The sequence below is a fragment of the Chenopodium album genome, chromosome 17, assembly GCF_948465745.1.
Source record: "Chenopodium album chromosome 17, dcCheAlbu1.1, whole genome shotgun sequence".
In the NCBI taxonomy this organism is placed as follows: Eukaryota; Viridiplantae; Streptophyta; class Magnoliopsida; order Caryophyllales; family Amaranthaceae; genus Chenopodium; species Chenopodium album.
In genome coordinates, this window is record NC_137850.1 from 45583920 (window position 1) to 45601908 (window position 17989).

Genomic DNA, 17989 nt, shown 5'->3' on the forward strand with positions numbered 1-17989 from the left:
AAAAAATAATAATAAAAAAAATATATAAAACAAATATACAAAATTGAACAAAACTTTCTAGTTGAAGAGAAACTCATCATTATTCAACATTTTGAGCAAAAAAAAAAAAAAAAAAAAAAAAAAAAAAAAAAAAAAAAAAAATCAGAGATGCAGAAGCATAATACATACATAGTATATTTAACGCCCATTATAGGCTCTATTTATTTACAGGGGCATTTCCTTTGCAAGTTGTTAGCAAAATCAGCACCACGCCTTTGAATCAACTCTGCTAGGAATTACATATTGAGGTTATGCTTTAATCAAACTTCTGTCTAACTTTACTCACTGGTGCAAGCACGACTTTATTCAAGAAGCCTCTTAGCCACAAGACTTTTTGGAAAGCCCCTATCGCAGAAACTATTTCTCTGTGGCCCTGCAACATGTATGGCACAGCATTAGAACAATTGTTAGTGACATAGTGTTGTACTAACCAAAAAAACAAAGTGCTTTCGTAGAAACATTTAGAAAACCTTTCGCTCAAACAAAAATGAAAACCTTTTATGCTAAATTTGCCTCAATTTCTATTCCAAAATTTAAGTAACTTGAGACTAACCGTGACATAATACAGAATCACTCAATAATTGCCTCATTTTCTTATCCCAAATACACGTCACTTGAGGCTACCACTAAACAAAAGTGGGTATACTACAGAACGCCTCTAGTGCTCTCTTAACCAAATGCAACTCCCTAAATCCTTGATACCAAGGCAACCCTGTTTTCCTCTGAGAGTAGTATTTAGAATTAGATTACAGTTAAAGTCAGAATATCATCACATTGTAATACTAGATGTAATCAATTTGAAGATCTTCGTAGCACCAACCACTATAGATTGTTTTGAAAATAACAGAAACCTTGTTCGGTCCAACTGAAGCAGTAATGGACACAAACGCAATGAGAGACCTAACCTGAGGGCAATGGAGCAAAGTTGAAGCAACACCACATCTCAAGAAATATCTATCTGACATAGATAATGCCTTCATCATTGTCGTCCTCCCAATTATCATCATCAGAAGGCGGATCTTCCTCTTCTTCAAAACTTGTGGCATCTTTTTGCTCATTCTCGTTCTTTAACTTATCCAATATCGCAATAACCTGAAAAGTCAAATTCAAGATTTAGAACATTTCTATGCTTGTGTTGTCCTGCCAAAATAATTAACACCACAAAGGGCGGGGATAAAACTATGCTTAATTAAAGACAAAACGTATTAACATCCAGCAAGGTAGGGGGACATGATTATGCGACTATACCCTGTGCATGACCTGATAGAATCCATCCACCAACCTTATTCGCATTTTTCTCTAGGCTCTATAAGATGTACTTGCAAGCTTATAACCAATTAAAATCTGAGAATGAAACAACCTATCAAGATACTGCAACTTATCTACTTCGTATAATTCAGTTCATAACAGCTTCATTCATCAACCTTATCTTTGTATACATTATAGTCTGAAGCAAAAATATAAAGAGATACTCAGCTCACATTTAGACATATAAGGAATATCACCATCAAAAGGGTATTATAAAGCTAAACAGGAGTAAAGAAAGACCGGGTTTCAAGGCACTAAAAAATTATTCATCAGTTCGGCGGATAATACGTAAGAACATAACTAAATTTGAGCTCTTACCCTACTTCCTCGTTCTAAAGATTCATCCTCTAGAAATCGAATTTCAGGAGTCAGCCTCAACTTCATGCGCTTTCCAAGTTTACCCCGCACATATTTTGCCTTAGCTTTTAGGCCAGCAAGGGCAACTTCTCGTCCTCTTTCATCGCCAAAAATCGACACATAAACTTTGACAACCTAGAATGTAAAGAAACTATATCAATTTACAGTAAACATTATTGTAACAGCTCAAAGTTTCCATGCTTATGATTAGCATGAAAGTTGTTCAATACTCTGTACAACAAAGAGATTACTTTGAACCAAAAGCCTGACCCAATAAACTGTACAAGGAGCGGAACAAACAATATAGGAAAAAGTTTCCTAGTTTATATAGCAAGGCCAAGGAAGATTAGCGATTGAATCTGATGGAAAATCTGATATGCAAGTGACAAACTAATCAATAAATCTTATGAAGGAGCTCAAACATCAGGAGATCAATAACTTTTTAGCTGGAAACTTTTTGGCCCATAAGATAGCACCAACAATTTAAGGTGAAGCTCATGGGTAATCAAAGATTTTCATATACAGAATATGCAGTGACCAATTCAAATTAAGAATCTACCAGCAGAGTGTACAACATCTCATATATCTTTGACACAATAAAAAGAAAGGATTAACCAATACTGCTGTGGCTTCAGCTCTTAAGTATATTAATGCAGAAGCATCAAGGTGAAATCTACCAAGTTAAAGTAAAAACAGCTATGAGTTCCTTGGAAATCAAGCTTACACAAAAAATTTCTATCAAGTTTCTACCATACAGAACTTAGGAGCCCATGTAAGTAGACAATGTCACAAGGATCGGTGTGACTATGCAGATGTTTACCATGCATCCATACGAGGTAATTTTTACAACAGTTCTTTCTTGCTATGATCAATTTTGATGATAATTGGACTATTACATCCAATGCGCAAAATGTAACTAGCATTAAGCAAAATTACAGGTATGCTTCAGAAACTAGGATCCCAATAGCGTAGAGCCGGTAGAGGTTATAATCAAACCAAATTACTCAGACTCTTCAATTCACCTCAAATTACCCCTTTTATATAATCATCATTCCAACATAGGCATTGACATTAATACTCCTTTCCGGACCCAAACTTGCAAAATTCACACAAAACGGCCGCGAAATACGTCTGCTCAAGCACCCAAGCCCAACAAGAGTAACCAAGTTTCAGTTCCATATGTTACTTTTCAATTTTCACTAATACATCACATATTTAGTACAATGCTTGGAGAAAGTAACTAGTACTATTATTTTCCTCAAACCCTTGTCCCTCATCAATCAAAAGCATAAATCAACAAAATGCATTTACTTATAACTTAAATAGTAACTTAAATTCCTTCAGACCCATCCCCAATAATCACAAAACAATATCAACCAAATCATAAACATTTCACATTTCTCAATTAACAAAATTAACCCAGAAAATCCAAACAAAAATCAACTAAAAAGGAGCAAAATTAAAGGCAAAAACAAAATCCCAATTAAAAGAAAAGACCTGCAAATCAGCGGAAACTTCAACATCACTAATGGTAGTAACAGAAGAAAGATAACGGTCAGCACCAAGGGCAGCTTCGGGCAGAACAGCGTATTGCAAATTCGTGTCGGTCAGCAACATATCTGAAAGCTCCCTTCTTATCTGTTTAGCAACCATTGCTACTCTTCTTGGATTTGCCATACATTTTATGGTTTTCATTCTCTGTTGCTCAGGTACACGGAAACTGTTCCTGTGGGTGCACAATCCAACCGTTGATTTCCCCATTGAAAACAACTTTGATGATGATGATAATGGATGGAAGTAAGGGAGATGGTGTAGGAGAAGAAGATGAGTCATTTTCTCTCTCTTCTTCTTCTTCTTTTCAGTTGTGTTTTCTTCTTCTTTCTTTGTTGTTGCTGGTGTTTCTGCTTCATCTGTTAGCCATTTTTTTTTTGTTGTTGGAAGTGAAGAGATAGAATTTGAAAGATTTGGGTTTTTAATTGGATGTTGTTTTTCATGGACCAAATTTTGTTAGGATTCTCTATGACAAGCCCATGTTACAATATTGAAACTCATTCAGGCTTTCACTTGTCTACCTATATTCCTATAGATTATACCCTGTACCTGTTACAAAAGAAGAGTTGTCCAATTGGATCTATGGCCACCTTCTGATCGGGTTTAAATACCGGATAATGGTTTATGTAGTTATAAGTGTATCCACACGGGTCAAAAGTATAATTTATTTTGGATCACTTCAGTTATCGAATATCAATTGAGTAAGATTTCACTTGGGTTATTTTGGATGACTTTTTTTTTTTTCATTCATCAAAGGTTAATATAAAAAGTTGAGTGTTACCAAAAAGAATTTCCAATAAAAAAGTAGAAAATAAAAAAAATTAATAATAAACAAGCCCTAAATAAGAAACTACGGAGTTGAAAGTTTTTAATAAGGTTTAGGGCCTGTTTATATTTATTGAACTCAATTGAAGTAAACTGAACTGAATTGATTGGATCTAAACTGAACTGAATAGAGTTGAAATAAATATTTTATGAGAGAAGAAAATTAGGAGTTGAACTGATTGAAGTTGAACTAAACTGAATTGAACTAATTAAAGCTGAACTGAACTAAAATTAAGCTGAATTAAACACGCCCTTAGTGTTAACAAAAGTGCGATTACGCGAAAATAAATTCCTAACTGATAATCGAAAGAATAAAAAAGGTCCAAAAGGCCCACACACAAGTATTCGTACTACTAATCCTCTTTGGACTGTAACTTGTTACGGTGATAAATTCTTCCTGAGTCAAATCAAAACTTGTACCTCACCTTGTTTAATTTTTTGCGGGTGAACAACATTCCCACCCTTTTAATTCTCCCTTAAATCTCCACCCTTTTCTTTTCTTGTTCCTTCCCTGTTTTCTCTCTGATTTGTTCATTCACCCATTTTTTCCTACATTTTTCTGTTAAGTGTTAACATTCAATCAATAATCATGTCTTCAGCTTTGGCTGTTCCCAAAATCTTTCACTCCATTAATCATAGTTATACTTATAATAGGTCCAATGACAAACCCCTAGTTAAATCTTTCCAACCATCTTTTCATAGTTCTGTTAAAAAACTTAGCATTTCTTCAAAAATACCCTTTTCATCCTCTGAGGTTGTTAAGGAAAGGAAGTCCAAATGTGCTGCTTCTCCTTCAAGTCAGGTAATCTACGGCCTCTTCGTTATCGTTTTTTGTTTTCAGTTTTCGGTTTTTTCTTTTCGAAAAAAAAAGTATATATAATTCGTGTGACTGACTAGCTTTAAGTTTTAATTGCAAGGCTATTAGCTAATTTGAGTGTTTGTCTTGATCAATGTCATGATTTGATGTTATGTACGGCATTTATGTTATGTCATTGTATATATATTTTATAATTTGTTAATAGTGATCAGAATTTGTTTATTTCAAACACTCAGTAGAAGCAAATTAAACTTGATATATGATCATGTTACCGTTAAAATTTATAAAGGAAGAATTTTGATTGTTGAATTTGTCGTTGTTGGTGATTATTGTTCGTAGTTGATTACTAAAGAGGAAGGTCTGTTGCTATATGAGGATATGACTTTGGGTAGAGTGTTTGAGAATATGTGTGCCCAAATGTATTACAGGGGAAAAAATGTTTGGATTTATCCATTTATACAATGGGCAAGAGGCTATTTCAACTGGGTTTATCAAATTATTATCACAGAAAGATTCTATTGTTAGTACTTACCGTGATCACGTTCATGCCCTTAGCAAGGGTGTCCCTGCTCGTGCTGTGATGAGTGAGCTTTTTTGGTAAAGCCACTGGTTGCTGCCGCGGGCAAGGAGGGTCAATGCACATGTTCTCCAAGGAGCATAACTTTCTAGGTGGTTTTGCCTTCATTGGGGAAGGAATTCCTATTGCCACAGGAGCTGCATTTACGAGCAAGTATAATAGAGAGGTGCTTAAGGAGAAGTGTGATGATGTGACAGTGGCGTTCTTTGGAGATGGGGCTTGTAACAATGGCCAGTTCTTTGAATGTTTGAACATGGCTGCATTGTGGAAACTCCCCATTATTTTTGTAGTGGAGAACAATTTGTGGGCAATTGGAATGTCTCATGTAAGGGCAACTTCTGATCCCGCGATTTGGAAGAAGGGACCTGCTTTTGGGATGCTAGGAGTCCATGTTGATGGAATGGATGTTTTGAAGGTGAGGGAAGTGGCAAAGGAGGCTGTTAACAGGGCTAGGAGCGCAGAAGATCCTACTCTCGTGGAATGTGAGACTTACAGGTTTAGAGGACACTCTTTGGCAGACCCTGATGACCTTCGTGACCCTGGTATGTTTAATTAATTTTTAAACTTAGGATTACATTAATAGTTTTGTATTGAGTAGTTCATCAGTGTCAGTTATTGATGAAACCTTTGTTAAGCTCCATGACTCCTTTGGCAGATGTCGTTTAATTTTAAATTATAATGCATTTTATGAGGATTTGCTTGTATTGCTCAGTTTTACCATTGTATATACCTTCCTCATATTCTGAAGTACTGCGTATTTGATAGGTCTACTACGGGTCTGTTCTCTTCAGATTATTTTCAGTTCAGTTCAGTTCAGTTCCAATAAGTTAAGTTCAGTTCATAATTTCCGATTCTCATAAAATATTTAGTTCAATTCAACTCCAATAAAAGTTCAATTCAGTTCTGTTGTGATTGTCAATCAGAACAGGCCCTACATACCTTCTTGATAACATTTTCTTTCAGTTTTTTTAGGTGTATAAATAATTAACTTGAGTTACTTATTCGAAGTCCTAGTGATGAAGATGGGATCTTGACTTTTGTTTTTTCAAATACATAATTCACTTTTGTTGGCAGCTGAGAAGGCTCGCTACAGTGTTAGAGATCCAATAGCTTGTTTGAAAAAGTAGTTAATTGAGAACAAGTTGGCTAGCAAAGCTGACCTCAAGGCAATTGAGAAGAAGATAGATGAACTAGTTGAGAAAGCTGTCGACTTTGCAGATCAAAGCCCTGCTCCACTTCGAAGCCAACTTCTTGAGAACGTGTTTGCAGATCCAAAGGGATTCGGAATTGGACCTGATGGTAAATACAGATGTGAAGATCCAAACTTCACACAAGGCACTGCCGAAGTTTAACGTTATTTCAGGATTTTAATTTATTTTTTCTGGGGGTTATGTTAAGACTCGCATTTTTTCAGATAAAAAGCTGGTTGGGTAATTTATATTCTGATAGGGTTTTAATGGAAGTTCATGGAAGATAGGCTCAAGATCAACCTCAATAGCTAAGGCCTTTTTTACAGGAAGCCGCGCTTCCGGAGCTATGTGCCCTCTGGCCTCTGATTTGCTGAACCTGTTTACGTTAGATTATATATTACACACAATTATGAAAGAAGAGTTGTCAAATTGGGTCTATGGACGGCTTCTGATCGCCTACCCTGATAATGGCTTATGTAGTGTAAGTGTATCCACACGGGTCAAATGTATAATTTATTTTGGATCACTTCGGTTATTATCGGACTTCAATCGGGTTGAGTGGAGCCACTACTTGAAAAATTTACATATAAGTTTATTATAAGGCGATTGTGTCTTAATTTGTTAATTGAGATAAGTATCAAAAATAGTAACAAGCAACATGCATCATACGTTGAGCTACTACCTTCAATATATTTCTCGAGATATCCTCTCTAACATGCCAAGTTAGTAAGTTATCACGAAAATAGAACTAGGTGAAACTTTGACTATGAAAAAAAAAAAAAAAAAAAAAAAAAAAAAAAAAAAAAAAGCGTGTATACTACGGATTGTAAGCGGCTTTTAATGGCCTCTAATTACTCTGGACCGCTAAACTCGCGATTAGAGATTTCTATCAAGGATGTTTTAGTAACTTCATTCTTATTTAGGCCCTACTAAGGAGTGGAGGCCCAAATTTATTTCCTTCCTCTATTTTCAGTTAATTTATTGGAGTAGGAATTTTCTATTATTGACGTTATTGTGAATTCTTAGTCACCACCTCATGAAGGTCTTCTAAGGGAGGAAAATGCCTTCAATGATACAATAAGTTTTACTAGTAGATTTTTTAACAACTAGTCGTAGTAGTCAACAACTAAAGTATCACTGTTGTATATTGTTAACATTACTTTTGGTGATTTGAGTTTTGGCGCCTATTGGCCACATTTTACTTCCAAGTAAGGCAAAATACTTCGGCCCAAAAACTTAGGTTTTGCTAATTTGTCAAAAGTCTTCTTTGAGCAATTGAGATGAAAATATGGAGCATTATTTTTGCACAAAGATTTTTGCTCAAAGAATGATTTATATATTACAATAAGAATCAACGAGAATATTATACTCCGTATGTTTGATTGTTCGTTGTAACTTAGTAAGAGCAGTTATTAAACAAAATAATCCAATAAATATAGGATTAGAGTCAATGTAGAAACGAATGGAGTAAATTTTTATAGGAATACGGAGTAGCTCTTAACGGATAAGGTCAAAATAATTTGTTGTAACTATATTTCCACTATTTTTTCATAATTTAAGCAAATGTATTTAGTTATAGTTATTGGCTTTGTATCTACTAATCATAGTTTGTTATGCTTTAATAGTGTGTTTGGATTGAAAGAAATTGAGGAAAGGGAAATGGAGGGAGGGAGTTTCTTTCGTTTGGATAAAAAAAATTAGAGATGAAGGGAATTGGAGAGAAATGGAGAGACTAAATTCTAAGAAAATGATCTTTCCAACAATTAAGAAATTTGGAAGAAAAACTCATCTTTCTTCCTTCCCCTTCCGCTTCCCCGACCCTTCCTTTCCCTTCCCTTCCCCCCCTTCACCTCCTTCCCTTTCTTTTCCTTCCCTTGACATACCCAAACAAACTGTAATACTTATTCATGTACAATAAATATTTTGTTACTGCAAATAATATTATGATGAATTATAGTAGAAAAGAGTTACAACAAATATACTCTCATGGATACTAGCAACAACTTGATAATACTGGTAATAACTAGAGTCATGTCAGTCATCATTATCTTTTACACTTGTATTTAATTTTGTTTCTTTTCTCTCTTCTTTAGCTTATCAAGCTACGAAATACTACATATATTTCAAATTATTTGCAACGGTTTAAAGTAAAGCGTAAAACTGTGAGTAGATTATATTTAATTATTACAACTAATAAAGTTGTTGCTAGTAACCCGCTAACCTAAACAGCTTATGGCTCTTTTAAAAACAATTTACTCTTGACAGTCCTGGTCCACTCAATAACTAACTTATCGTCCAAGTCTAATGTACTAATGAAAAAATCAGTAAATTAACAAAAGGGTTTAACATGGCGAGTGAAGGTGAGTCAAGTCAGTCAACTAACCCACATGGTTCAATGATGAATAGCGATTAAAAATAGCCACTAGAAGTCTAGAATCAAGCCCAATTCAAGCCATACGCCGATAGTACCCACGGTTATTTTAGTTGACACGTTTTGACTTTACCGCTATTTATATACTTTTCTTTTACTGTGTTTTGTGATTTATACAATTATACGTAATGGAAAAATATAGTCATGTGGAGTCTTGTTAGATTCGTCACAATGTTTATTTTCAAAATATCAATTTTTTGTAATTTTTGGTAATTAATAATTAAAATATTAACAGTTATATTTACGCGTTAACAAACGTAACTAAAGAAATGTGTCAACTAAAAAGAAACTAGGAAAGTATTATATTGTAAGTTCTTAGCTTAACCCTACTTCCCTAGTCAACGATTCTAGAGAATGAGAACCATTTTTTCCATGATTTGTTCTTAGAATAATTACAAAGAGTACATTACAGATTTACAATAGGACCAAACTTTTAAAACAATGAACTTTGGCATTAAAATAGGTCTTTGGTACGTAGTAAAAAATTTCAACACGAAATTTTGTCATTATCAAATCAAATCAAATCAAATCAAATCAAATACTCCGTACATTCCTTCCCATTAAATACGCTATTGACTGTGTATAGTACATGAATGTATGCTTCATCTAGAACTATTGAAAACTCCCCGCTTCACACTACAGACTTCACTACTGGGGAGTAGCCCATACATTAAAGATATGAACACAATTAAAGTTTAAAGGTACTCCATAACAAATGATACAAAAACCCTTAAATAGGTAAAAAAAAAAATAAATAAAAAAAAAAAAAAATCCTAATACGACTCATTTTAAATAACTGAATCATCCCTAAGATGTTTTGTCAAAAAAAAAAAAAAAAAAAAAAACAAAATCATCCTAAGATGTGTAATTTATCGTTATCGTAATATTATGGTTCCTTCTTACATTTATTAGAATTTGGGAAAAAAGAGGACGTACAAATATGTTTTGATGAGATAGTAGCTAGTGTCCCAACATAGAGCAAGAACATTGATCGCAAAACCATTCCCACTTGCTTGACATGCATGCAATGATGCAAACAAAGGAATAAAAAAAAATAGCGACAATAACTTCATCCAGTTCATCATATAACAAGTAATTGGGCAAAAGAATCCAATAAAGGGATATTTGGAAATATATTCCATTATTGTTTGTTCTTAGTAAAAAAAAAAAAAAAAAAAAAAAAAAAAAAAAAAAAAATTAAGGATTTGTTTGGCATTGTTTTGTGTTTTCAGTTTTTTTTTTTTTTAAAACGAAAAATCAAAAACAGAAAACAAGAAAAAGGTGTTTCCACTTTTCTGTTGTCAGTTTTCAAATTTATCATGATTTTAATAAGTTTGTCTAATTTTTGTTTTATTATATGACATATATGATATGAGTTTGAAATCCAAAAAACAGAAAACCACAGCGATGCCAAAACGAACTCTAAGATTTATTTTTTGGTGTTAAGAGAGGACGAGGGTGAGAATCGATCCCAGAATCTCCTATAATTGGGAGGGAAGCTCTAATCACTTGAGCTATCCCTCATTCTCAAATTAAGATTTATTTGATTGTATTTGGTACATATTTCTATAACTGTTAGAGTAATTAATTAATTAAATCAGTGTATCACGGATAATATTAGAATTTTTTTTAATTGATTCAAAATTATTTATTAAAATATTAATAAAATTAATATTATAATTTCCATTTTTAAATTCATAATGGCAAACTTGATTTAATTTTAAAAAAAAAAATTATACATCAAAAAAAATCTATTTTTCAAAATGGTACTAGTATTATACATAAATTTATTTTTCGTTAATTAAAAAAAAAAACTTCAGGTTACTTTGATAGTGTTATAGGGTATTAGGGTTGTATTACATAAAAATTGTTACTCCCTCCGTTTCATAATGTTAGTCCCATATACTATTTTGGGCGTTTCAAAAAGATCTACCCATATTGAATATATTTCATTTATAATTTGATTTTTTTGGAATTAATTGATTGCGGATTGATGACATGACTCTAAGTAAGGAAATTTTTACCTTAAATTATGCAATTATGACTTGTGCTTTCCTAATAAAAAATTAGAAAAGTTAAATAAGGTAAACTAATTATAAATTATGTTGTATTTTGATGTTAGATTCCAAATATATTTATTTTCTTATTTTATGTGATTGATTCCATATGGGACTAACATTATAAAACGAAGGGAATAATAGTTATTAGTTAATAATTTACGTAATACATTTTTTATTTATTAAATAAAAAGATTAGATTCAGCCATAAAAATGTTAATTAAACGTATAATGCGTTTTCAGTGTGGTTGGGGTTGCTTATTTAGAGGTTATTTGGTCAGGGGTTACTTATGCAGGGGTTATTCGGTTCCTCAGGTGCTACTCGATCGATAAGGGGTTACTTGGTTAAGAGTTACTTGACTAGCCAAGGGTTACTTGGTTGATTAGGGATAGAATACTCGCTCGGCTAGAGGTTATTCTTGAAGTAAGGGCCTGTTCACTTCCAATCAGTTTAGTTCAGTTCAATTTCTAATTTTCTTCTCTCATAAAATATTAATTTAAATTCTATTCAATTCAGTTCAGTTCAGTTCAGTTAAGCTTCAATCAGTTTATTTCATTACATGTGAATAGGCCCTAAGTAATCGCGACCATATAGGGCGACCACATATAAAATTCGAGTTAAAAAATAAATTTAGATTTAGTTACAATAATAATATAATAAAAATAATTTGGAAATTAAAAATAGCAGCAAAAACTTTTTACTTGATGTGTCCTTTTAAATTCGCATTTTGTGTAGGTTTATTGAATTTTGTATTGCAAATTTATTCTCTTTTATATTTAAAAATATTTAATATTTAATTATTTGCAAAAAAAAAAAAAGATTAATTGAATAATTTTTTGATGGGTGTAAATCAATAAACATAGGACGGTTTTTTTTTTTTTTTTTTTTTTTTAAAAAAAAAAAAAAAAAAACAAACAAAAAACATAGGACCATATAATATTGAATCAAAAAATTCCCAATAAAACGTATTATTGAATGTTTAGTGTCTTTAATGTCAAATTTATTCTTTTTGGACAAGTTGGTATCAATTTACAAGTTTTTGGTGTTTCAAGAGCCACAAGGACGGGGGTGAGAATCGATCCTAGAATTTCGTGCAAACCGAGAGGAAAGCTCTAAACACTTGTGCTATTTCTCACTCTCAAATATCAATTTAACCAGTGATACAAGTTCGTGTCAATATTTACAATATACGATTTACAATATACGGAGTACTACCCTACCCTTAAATCTCAATCCACCACTCCAACGTAATAATCAACCGTTAAAAATAAAAAATCAACGCTATAATCAGATCATATCGAAATCCCAAAATTATCCTAAAGTCTGTTGATAATTTGAAATCGGTTAAAAGAAAATTTATGTTAATCCCGTAAATATCTCAAAAAACAAGGGCAATTCCACTCCACTCTACTTACTCCTTTATAAACCCTTAAAAACCGTTAACCCTACAAATATTCCAACTCCCACACACAGCAAACTCCGAAATTCCCCATTTTTCCAAATTTTCTCTCTCCTCTTTCTCTTTCTTCCCAATTTTTATTTTCTGGGTTTTTATGTGGAGGAGCAACCGTATACGGCACATTGTACGATTAACCCAAATGTTGAAACGGTGGCGAAAAAAGGCATCGATTGCATCCGTCCCATTCGATGTACCACCTGGACACGTGGCGGTCTCCGTCGGAATCAACGGTCGGCGATTCATCGTAAAAGCAACACACCTGAACCACCCAATCTTCCAGAACCTTCTTCGGAAAGCAGAAGAAGAGTTCGGGTTCGATAATACCGATGGTCCACTCTACATTCCTTGTGACGAGCTTGCCTTCGAAGATGCAATCCGAGTCGTAACTCGCTCTGAAAATCTCACGAGTCGCTGCCGAGTCAATGAGTGTCACTCGCATGTACCTTTGCTTCGCGGCATTCCAGAGAAATCGATCTGTTGAGTTGAGTTGACTCGTTCGAGTTGAGAGGACTCAGTTAGGTTTTTTTTTTCTTTTATTTTTTTAAATTTTAATTTGGGAATTTTCAGCTTTTTTTATTTTATTTTTTTATTAAGGCAGCTGAATATTAACATGCCAGAAAATATGTGAATTAATTGGCGTTTTTTCTAACTCGATTAAATCCTTTAGTTTTATTCAGAAGGATTTATTAAACGAGTTATTGAGTTTTATTTTAGGTGAGTTTTTAGTGAGTTTGACTCAGGGAGCGATGGCAAGAACGAGTCATCCCGAGTTGGAATTTTCTTGTTATTCGACTATTTTAGAAAGAATTAATGAGAATTATCATTTTAATATTTTTTTCAATGTTTTTTATTTTTTTTATTTGTTTAATTTTTAGTGAAGTGTTCCGTACAATATTCAGTTTCAAAATTCAGTTATTGAAAGTACGAATTTGTCCTTTGAATTAACTAATTTGATTCAAATATACTCTATCTTGGGATAATAAATAATTTTTTTTTTAATAAAGGATATGAGATTGAAAAAGATGCGACAATAGCCTGAATTAATAAATTTGATAAATATTTTCAGTAGTAAAAAGTGGTGGTAGCCTTTTTTTTTTCACTTTTTATAGGGTTATCTTCCGCCTTCGTGGAGTAGAATTGTAGGTACTCTGCTAGTACTACTAAAGTACAAAATTGTGAAAACAGAAATTTTATTTTATTTTATTTTTAGTTCGAGAAAGAAAGGAGAAGAATTTTGCTCTATTAGGATAATCAAATTAACAAATGAATTTTAGCTTTAATTTAATAAAATTACACTCAACTTACTAATTAAGTTGATAATGGTACAATTAGGTGAAGTGTGTATTACTAAGCTTGAGTGTATTTCATTCCCTTATTTGTGACTTTATAGGTTAATTATTGAGGAGTTGTTGAAGCTTTAGAATCAAAATTAGTTGCATGTATATTATAAGCAACTTTCCTTGAAAGATATACAACTTTAAATACTAATCAAATTAGGATACTTTTTACACCAAATAATAATGACTTACTTTCAAAAAGGAATTGTAAGCAACAAATGATGTGAATGTTGATAATAGAGATTAGTGAATATTTTGAAATTGTTTACTAACGGGTTGTTTTTGGGCAAATGGGTTGCCTTTTGGTGAATTTACATGATATAATGACAGACTAGTAAAAATTGTATTTGAGAGTCTGTTTCGATTTATTGAAAACAACTAAATTGAGCCAATTGGGGCTAAACTAAACTGAATTGAGCTGAAATGAATTGTTTATGAGAGAAGGAAATTACTCAATTAGGAACTGAATTGAACTAAACCGAAGTGATTGGAGCTGAACTAAGCTAAAATTAAGCTGAATAGTATAGGCCCTAAGAGATCATTTGGGTCGGGTTTGTTTTACCGGATCTACTTTAAAAAAATTGAACCAACATCTTTTCTAAAAGTATTCCATTACATTCTCATTTTTATACAGTAACTTACCACATGTGGAAGCTCAAAATCGCTTCTCGATAAAAATGAAAAGGTTTTTATGGTCTATGAAAGGATTATAGACCAACATAGAAATGTGGTAGTTGATGGGTTTAGAGAGAGGAAATAGTATATATTTTTTCTGTAAAAAAAAAAAAAAAAAAAAAAAAAGTATATATTTGGAAGTTAATGAGCCTAAAATTTCAACTTGGATTAGTAGGCTAAAATGTTTGCTCTTTCTTGTGAAAACTGGTAAATGGATTTATGGGCTATTTTACTTTTTTAACATGGGAACATGTGAATGTGATATAGTATTGCATTACAATTTACAAAGTACTCCCTCCGTCCCTTTATTACATGCCTGTATTTCTTTTGAGGGTGATCAAAATTAAGTGTCTATTTCTATTTATAAGTTGTACCTTTTTACAATATTATTCTCTTTTTGATGATTTGTCACCCTTTTTCTTTTTCTTTTTTGTACTTTAACATCAATTCCCAATATTTTCTCTCTCCTAATTCTCAACCACTTTTTCTTTCTCTCTATCTCTCTCTAACCCCACATGCATATTCATATGTTCAATTATTAGTTTTAAGAAATCTTTAACTTTCTTAATTCCCGTACAAAATGAGAAATAGGCATCTAATAAAGGGACGGAGGGAGTAGTGTTTATTTTCTCAACCCAAATAGGGGTTAAAAAAAGGGAATGCGTTTGTTTGGCTAACATGATTATATGAGTATTAAAATTATGGTTAATATCCATCCTATGTACTGTGGGAAGTCATATTTTTCATAAAGTTGTACTTCACCTTTATTTTATTTATTTATTTTTTTTTTTTTTTGAAAGAACTCATTTCGAGCCTCACCGTACATAGAAATTCTTATTAGTGCAACCTAAGTCGAATCCAAATGTAGTCGAAGCTTAGCTCTAATTAATCGTGTAAAAATCCTACAAAAAAAACTGAACAAACACTTAATATATGTTTCGATATGACATAAACTGTAAAGAAGAGATTATATTTATCATTGATATTGAATTACTTTGTATTATTATTTTTTTAAATATACGAAGTACATCGGATTACTTCAAAGTATGACCATGTCAAAATTATAATTTTTGAGATGTGTAGTTCAAGATTTAAATTAAAAAATTGCATTGAAAACCAAAAGTTACTCCTTAATTTAATACTGCCGTGAACACGTAAGCTGAAATATGACGAAAAAAAAACACAAAACGTCGGCAGCAGGATTCGAACCTGCGCGGGCGAAACCCAACAGATTTCAAGTCTGTCTCCTTAACCACTCGGACATACCGACTTTTTGCTGCCGATTCACCATTACAATTTCATAAACTGTCCAACATTATACCTATTTGATTAATCTCTCTAGTTTAGCTTAGCTAATTATCTTGGAATGTGACATTATCAAACAAGGTTAATCCTTGACAACCTGACATGATCCTTACTTTATCATTTACGTGTACTAATTACTATTTTATTTATTTTATTGCATTGTGTAATTCTTTTGAATGAAAACCGACAAATATATATGAGGAAATTCAAGTTACTCAATTTGAGTAACCTGGGCTCACTCAATATATATTAAGTATATAAGATCAAGTTCCTCCGAAGTTATTATTTTTTGGAGAAACGGTTCAAAACATACAAATTCCTTACAACCTCAAGAGTCCCACCTTACCACTAGATGAGCTAAGGTATTCCCCATCCGTTTAACATGAGATATTACAAATGAATTAAAAAAAAGATTCAAATTTACAAATAGAATCTAATGTAAATTCATAGGGCCATAAGTTGACTTTTGTAAGAAGGCCCATTTATGATCATTCAGTACGAAGATCCAAGAGCTTTTGGTCCATAATCATAGATATAGTTTGTAAATCTGTCATCCTATCGCCTCTTCGGCAATGAGTGAGTGCAAAGTTTTTAATTTTTATCTTTCATTTCTCCAAATCATATTTCATTGATAATTGACAAGGAAATGTAGATGAAGTATTAGTTTGTAGTCGAAGGTGTTGACTGGAATGCTTGATAGGTTACGTTCTTTGATGAGACCAGAATTACTTGATTAGTACATACTATATAGTAGATTTAGACATTAGTCACTACTTTGTGTCCATCATCGGTATAGAAAATTACCACAATTCGTACTAGCTATAGCCAACCATTTAAGACTTTCATACTTCAATCTGTACGACATTAAAAGCTTTTACTTGAAACCATCTTATGTAGGTACTTTAATTGTTGATTTTTTTTAAAAGAAGTTCAATTGGTTATCGTACTCTTATCGAATGGAGTATTCTTTCAAGTCTAATTTATTTTAGACTAATTAATTAACATACGTACATTGAGTATGCGATAAAACGCTCATACTGTACTCATGGGGGAAGTTCAACGATCAAACTTTTCTCACATCCATGTTCATTTTTTTTTTAAACAAATCAATTCATTAAAAAAAAGTCATTCGGCATCTACAAATGAAATATACATTAATAAATACATAAAATTGAATCAAATTAGGGTTTCCTTCATCAAAACTACGATCATTGAAATAATATTGCACTATGGTACATCTCTCGCACACATCGCTGGAATATACAACCTTTTTGGAGAGACTTTGTTGTAGCCGTAAGGATGATTTTCATCTAATTCGCTTGAACGCATTTGAAAACTTGACAACCGTTGCTATCCCAAACAAATCTTTACCAAAGAACTGACAATAGGGCAAAAGATGATTACCTTTTTGGTAAACCCTAAAACACAAACAAACCCTAAACATAAACAAACAACTAAACCAACAAAAACTAACGACTTCACCATAAGGAGACGAACGTATCTACACTTAGTCGTGTAGATTTATTGAAACCTAAATTGTAAAACAAAAGAAAATTTTGGAAAAAGAGTCAGAAATAGTCTAATTTCTTTTTCCAAAGAAATTAGACTATTTCTGGGTTAAACAACCAAGATTTTGAAAAAACCCTAGAAAAGAGGAGAAGAGAAGCGAGAATTTATAAGGAATATCTAAGTCAATGTACATGCATGTTTATGCAACTCCCACATCCATGTTCATTTGATTCAACCACCAAATGAATAACATAGGAGCTGAGACATCATCATTATATTATTCATTTATGTGCCCATCGTTGATGTTTCCTTCAAGAAATTATTTGTAGTTTATGAATACTTAGCTTATGACTCATCCTTCAGCCGTTTTTTCTGGTTTAATTTTTGGCTAAAATACATCAGTCTACACCGTCAAATTTTTTTTAGTTGATACACCAAATATTTTATCATATCAAATTCTCATTTCTCAATGATTATATAACGAAGTATATATCACACCTTATCATTTTATGATTTTCCAACTACTTATTCAATTGGTTATGATTAGCAAA

General features: G+C 32.4%; 1 protein-coding gene, 1 non-coding gene and 1 pseudogene across 4 annotated transcripts; 1 reads left to right on the forward strand and 2 right to left on the reverse strand.

Annotated features, from left to right (window-relative positions):
- Window positions 1-151: 151 nt before the first annotated feature.
- LOC145589901 (putative ribosome-binding factor A, chloroplastic) lies at window positions 152-3642 on the reverse strand. 2 transcript variants are annotated; one of them, XM_081646603.1, is made up of 4 exons: window positions 3202-3641; window positions 1666-1839; window positions 945-1131; window positions 152-412 (listed from the first exon to the last, which is right to left on the reverse strand). In XM_081646603.1, exons 1-3 carry the CDS (start codon window positions 3535-3537, stop codon window positions 994-996), a joined length of 648 nt encoding a protein of 215 aa, XP_081502729.1. In that variant the 5' UTR covers window positions 3538-3641; the 3' UTR covers window positions 152-412; window positions 945-993. The 2 variants fall into 2 exon arrangements, with proteins under 2 accessions (XP_081502729.1, XP_081502730.1); XM_081646604.1 differs by lacking the exon at window positions 152-412 and having other exon boundaries at window positions 944-1131; window positions 3202-3642.
- Window positions 3643-4533: 891 nt separating this feature from the next.
- Window positions 4534-7154, forward strand: LOC145588195 (pyruvate dehydrogenase E1 component subunit alpha-3, chloroplastic-like; annotated as a pseudogene). Its single transcript, XR_014101554.1, has 3 exons — window positions 4534-4882; window positions 5237-6016; window positions 6549-7154. The product of XR_014101554.1 is annotated as a pyruvate dehydrogenase E1 component subunit alpha-3, chloroplastic-like (transcript).
- An 8658-nt stretch (window positions 7155-15812) lies between these two features.
- Window positions 15813-15894, reverse strand: TRNAS-UGA (transfer RNA serine (anticodon UGA)). Its single transcript has one exon. It is a non-coding gene; the product is annotated as a tRNA-Ser (tRNA).
- Window positions 15895-17989: the final 2095 nt, after the last annotated feature.

Coding starts and splice junctions, on each gene's coding strand:
- LOC145589901 (XM_081646603.1), bottom strand. CDS start 3,537: ATGACTCATCTTCTTCTCCTACACCATCTCCCTTACTTCCATCCATTA. Junction 1,840..3,201: donor AAGTTTCCGCTGATTTGCAG/GTCTTTTCTTTT, acceptor TTTACATTCTAG/GTTGTCAAAGTTTATGTGTC. Junction 1,132..1,665: donor CTTTAGAACGAGGAAGTAGG/GTAAGAGCTCAA, acceptor TTGACTTTTCAG/GTTATTGCGATATTGGATAA.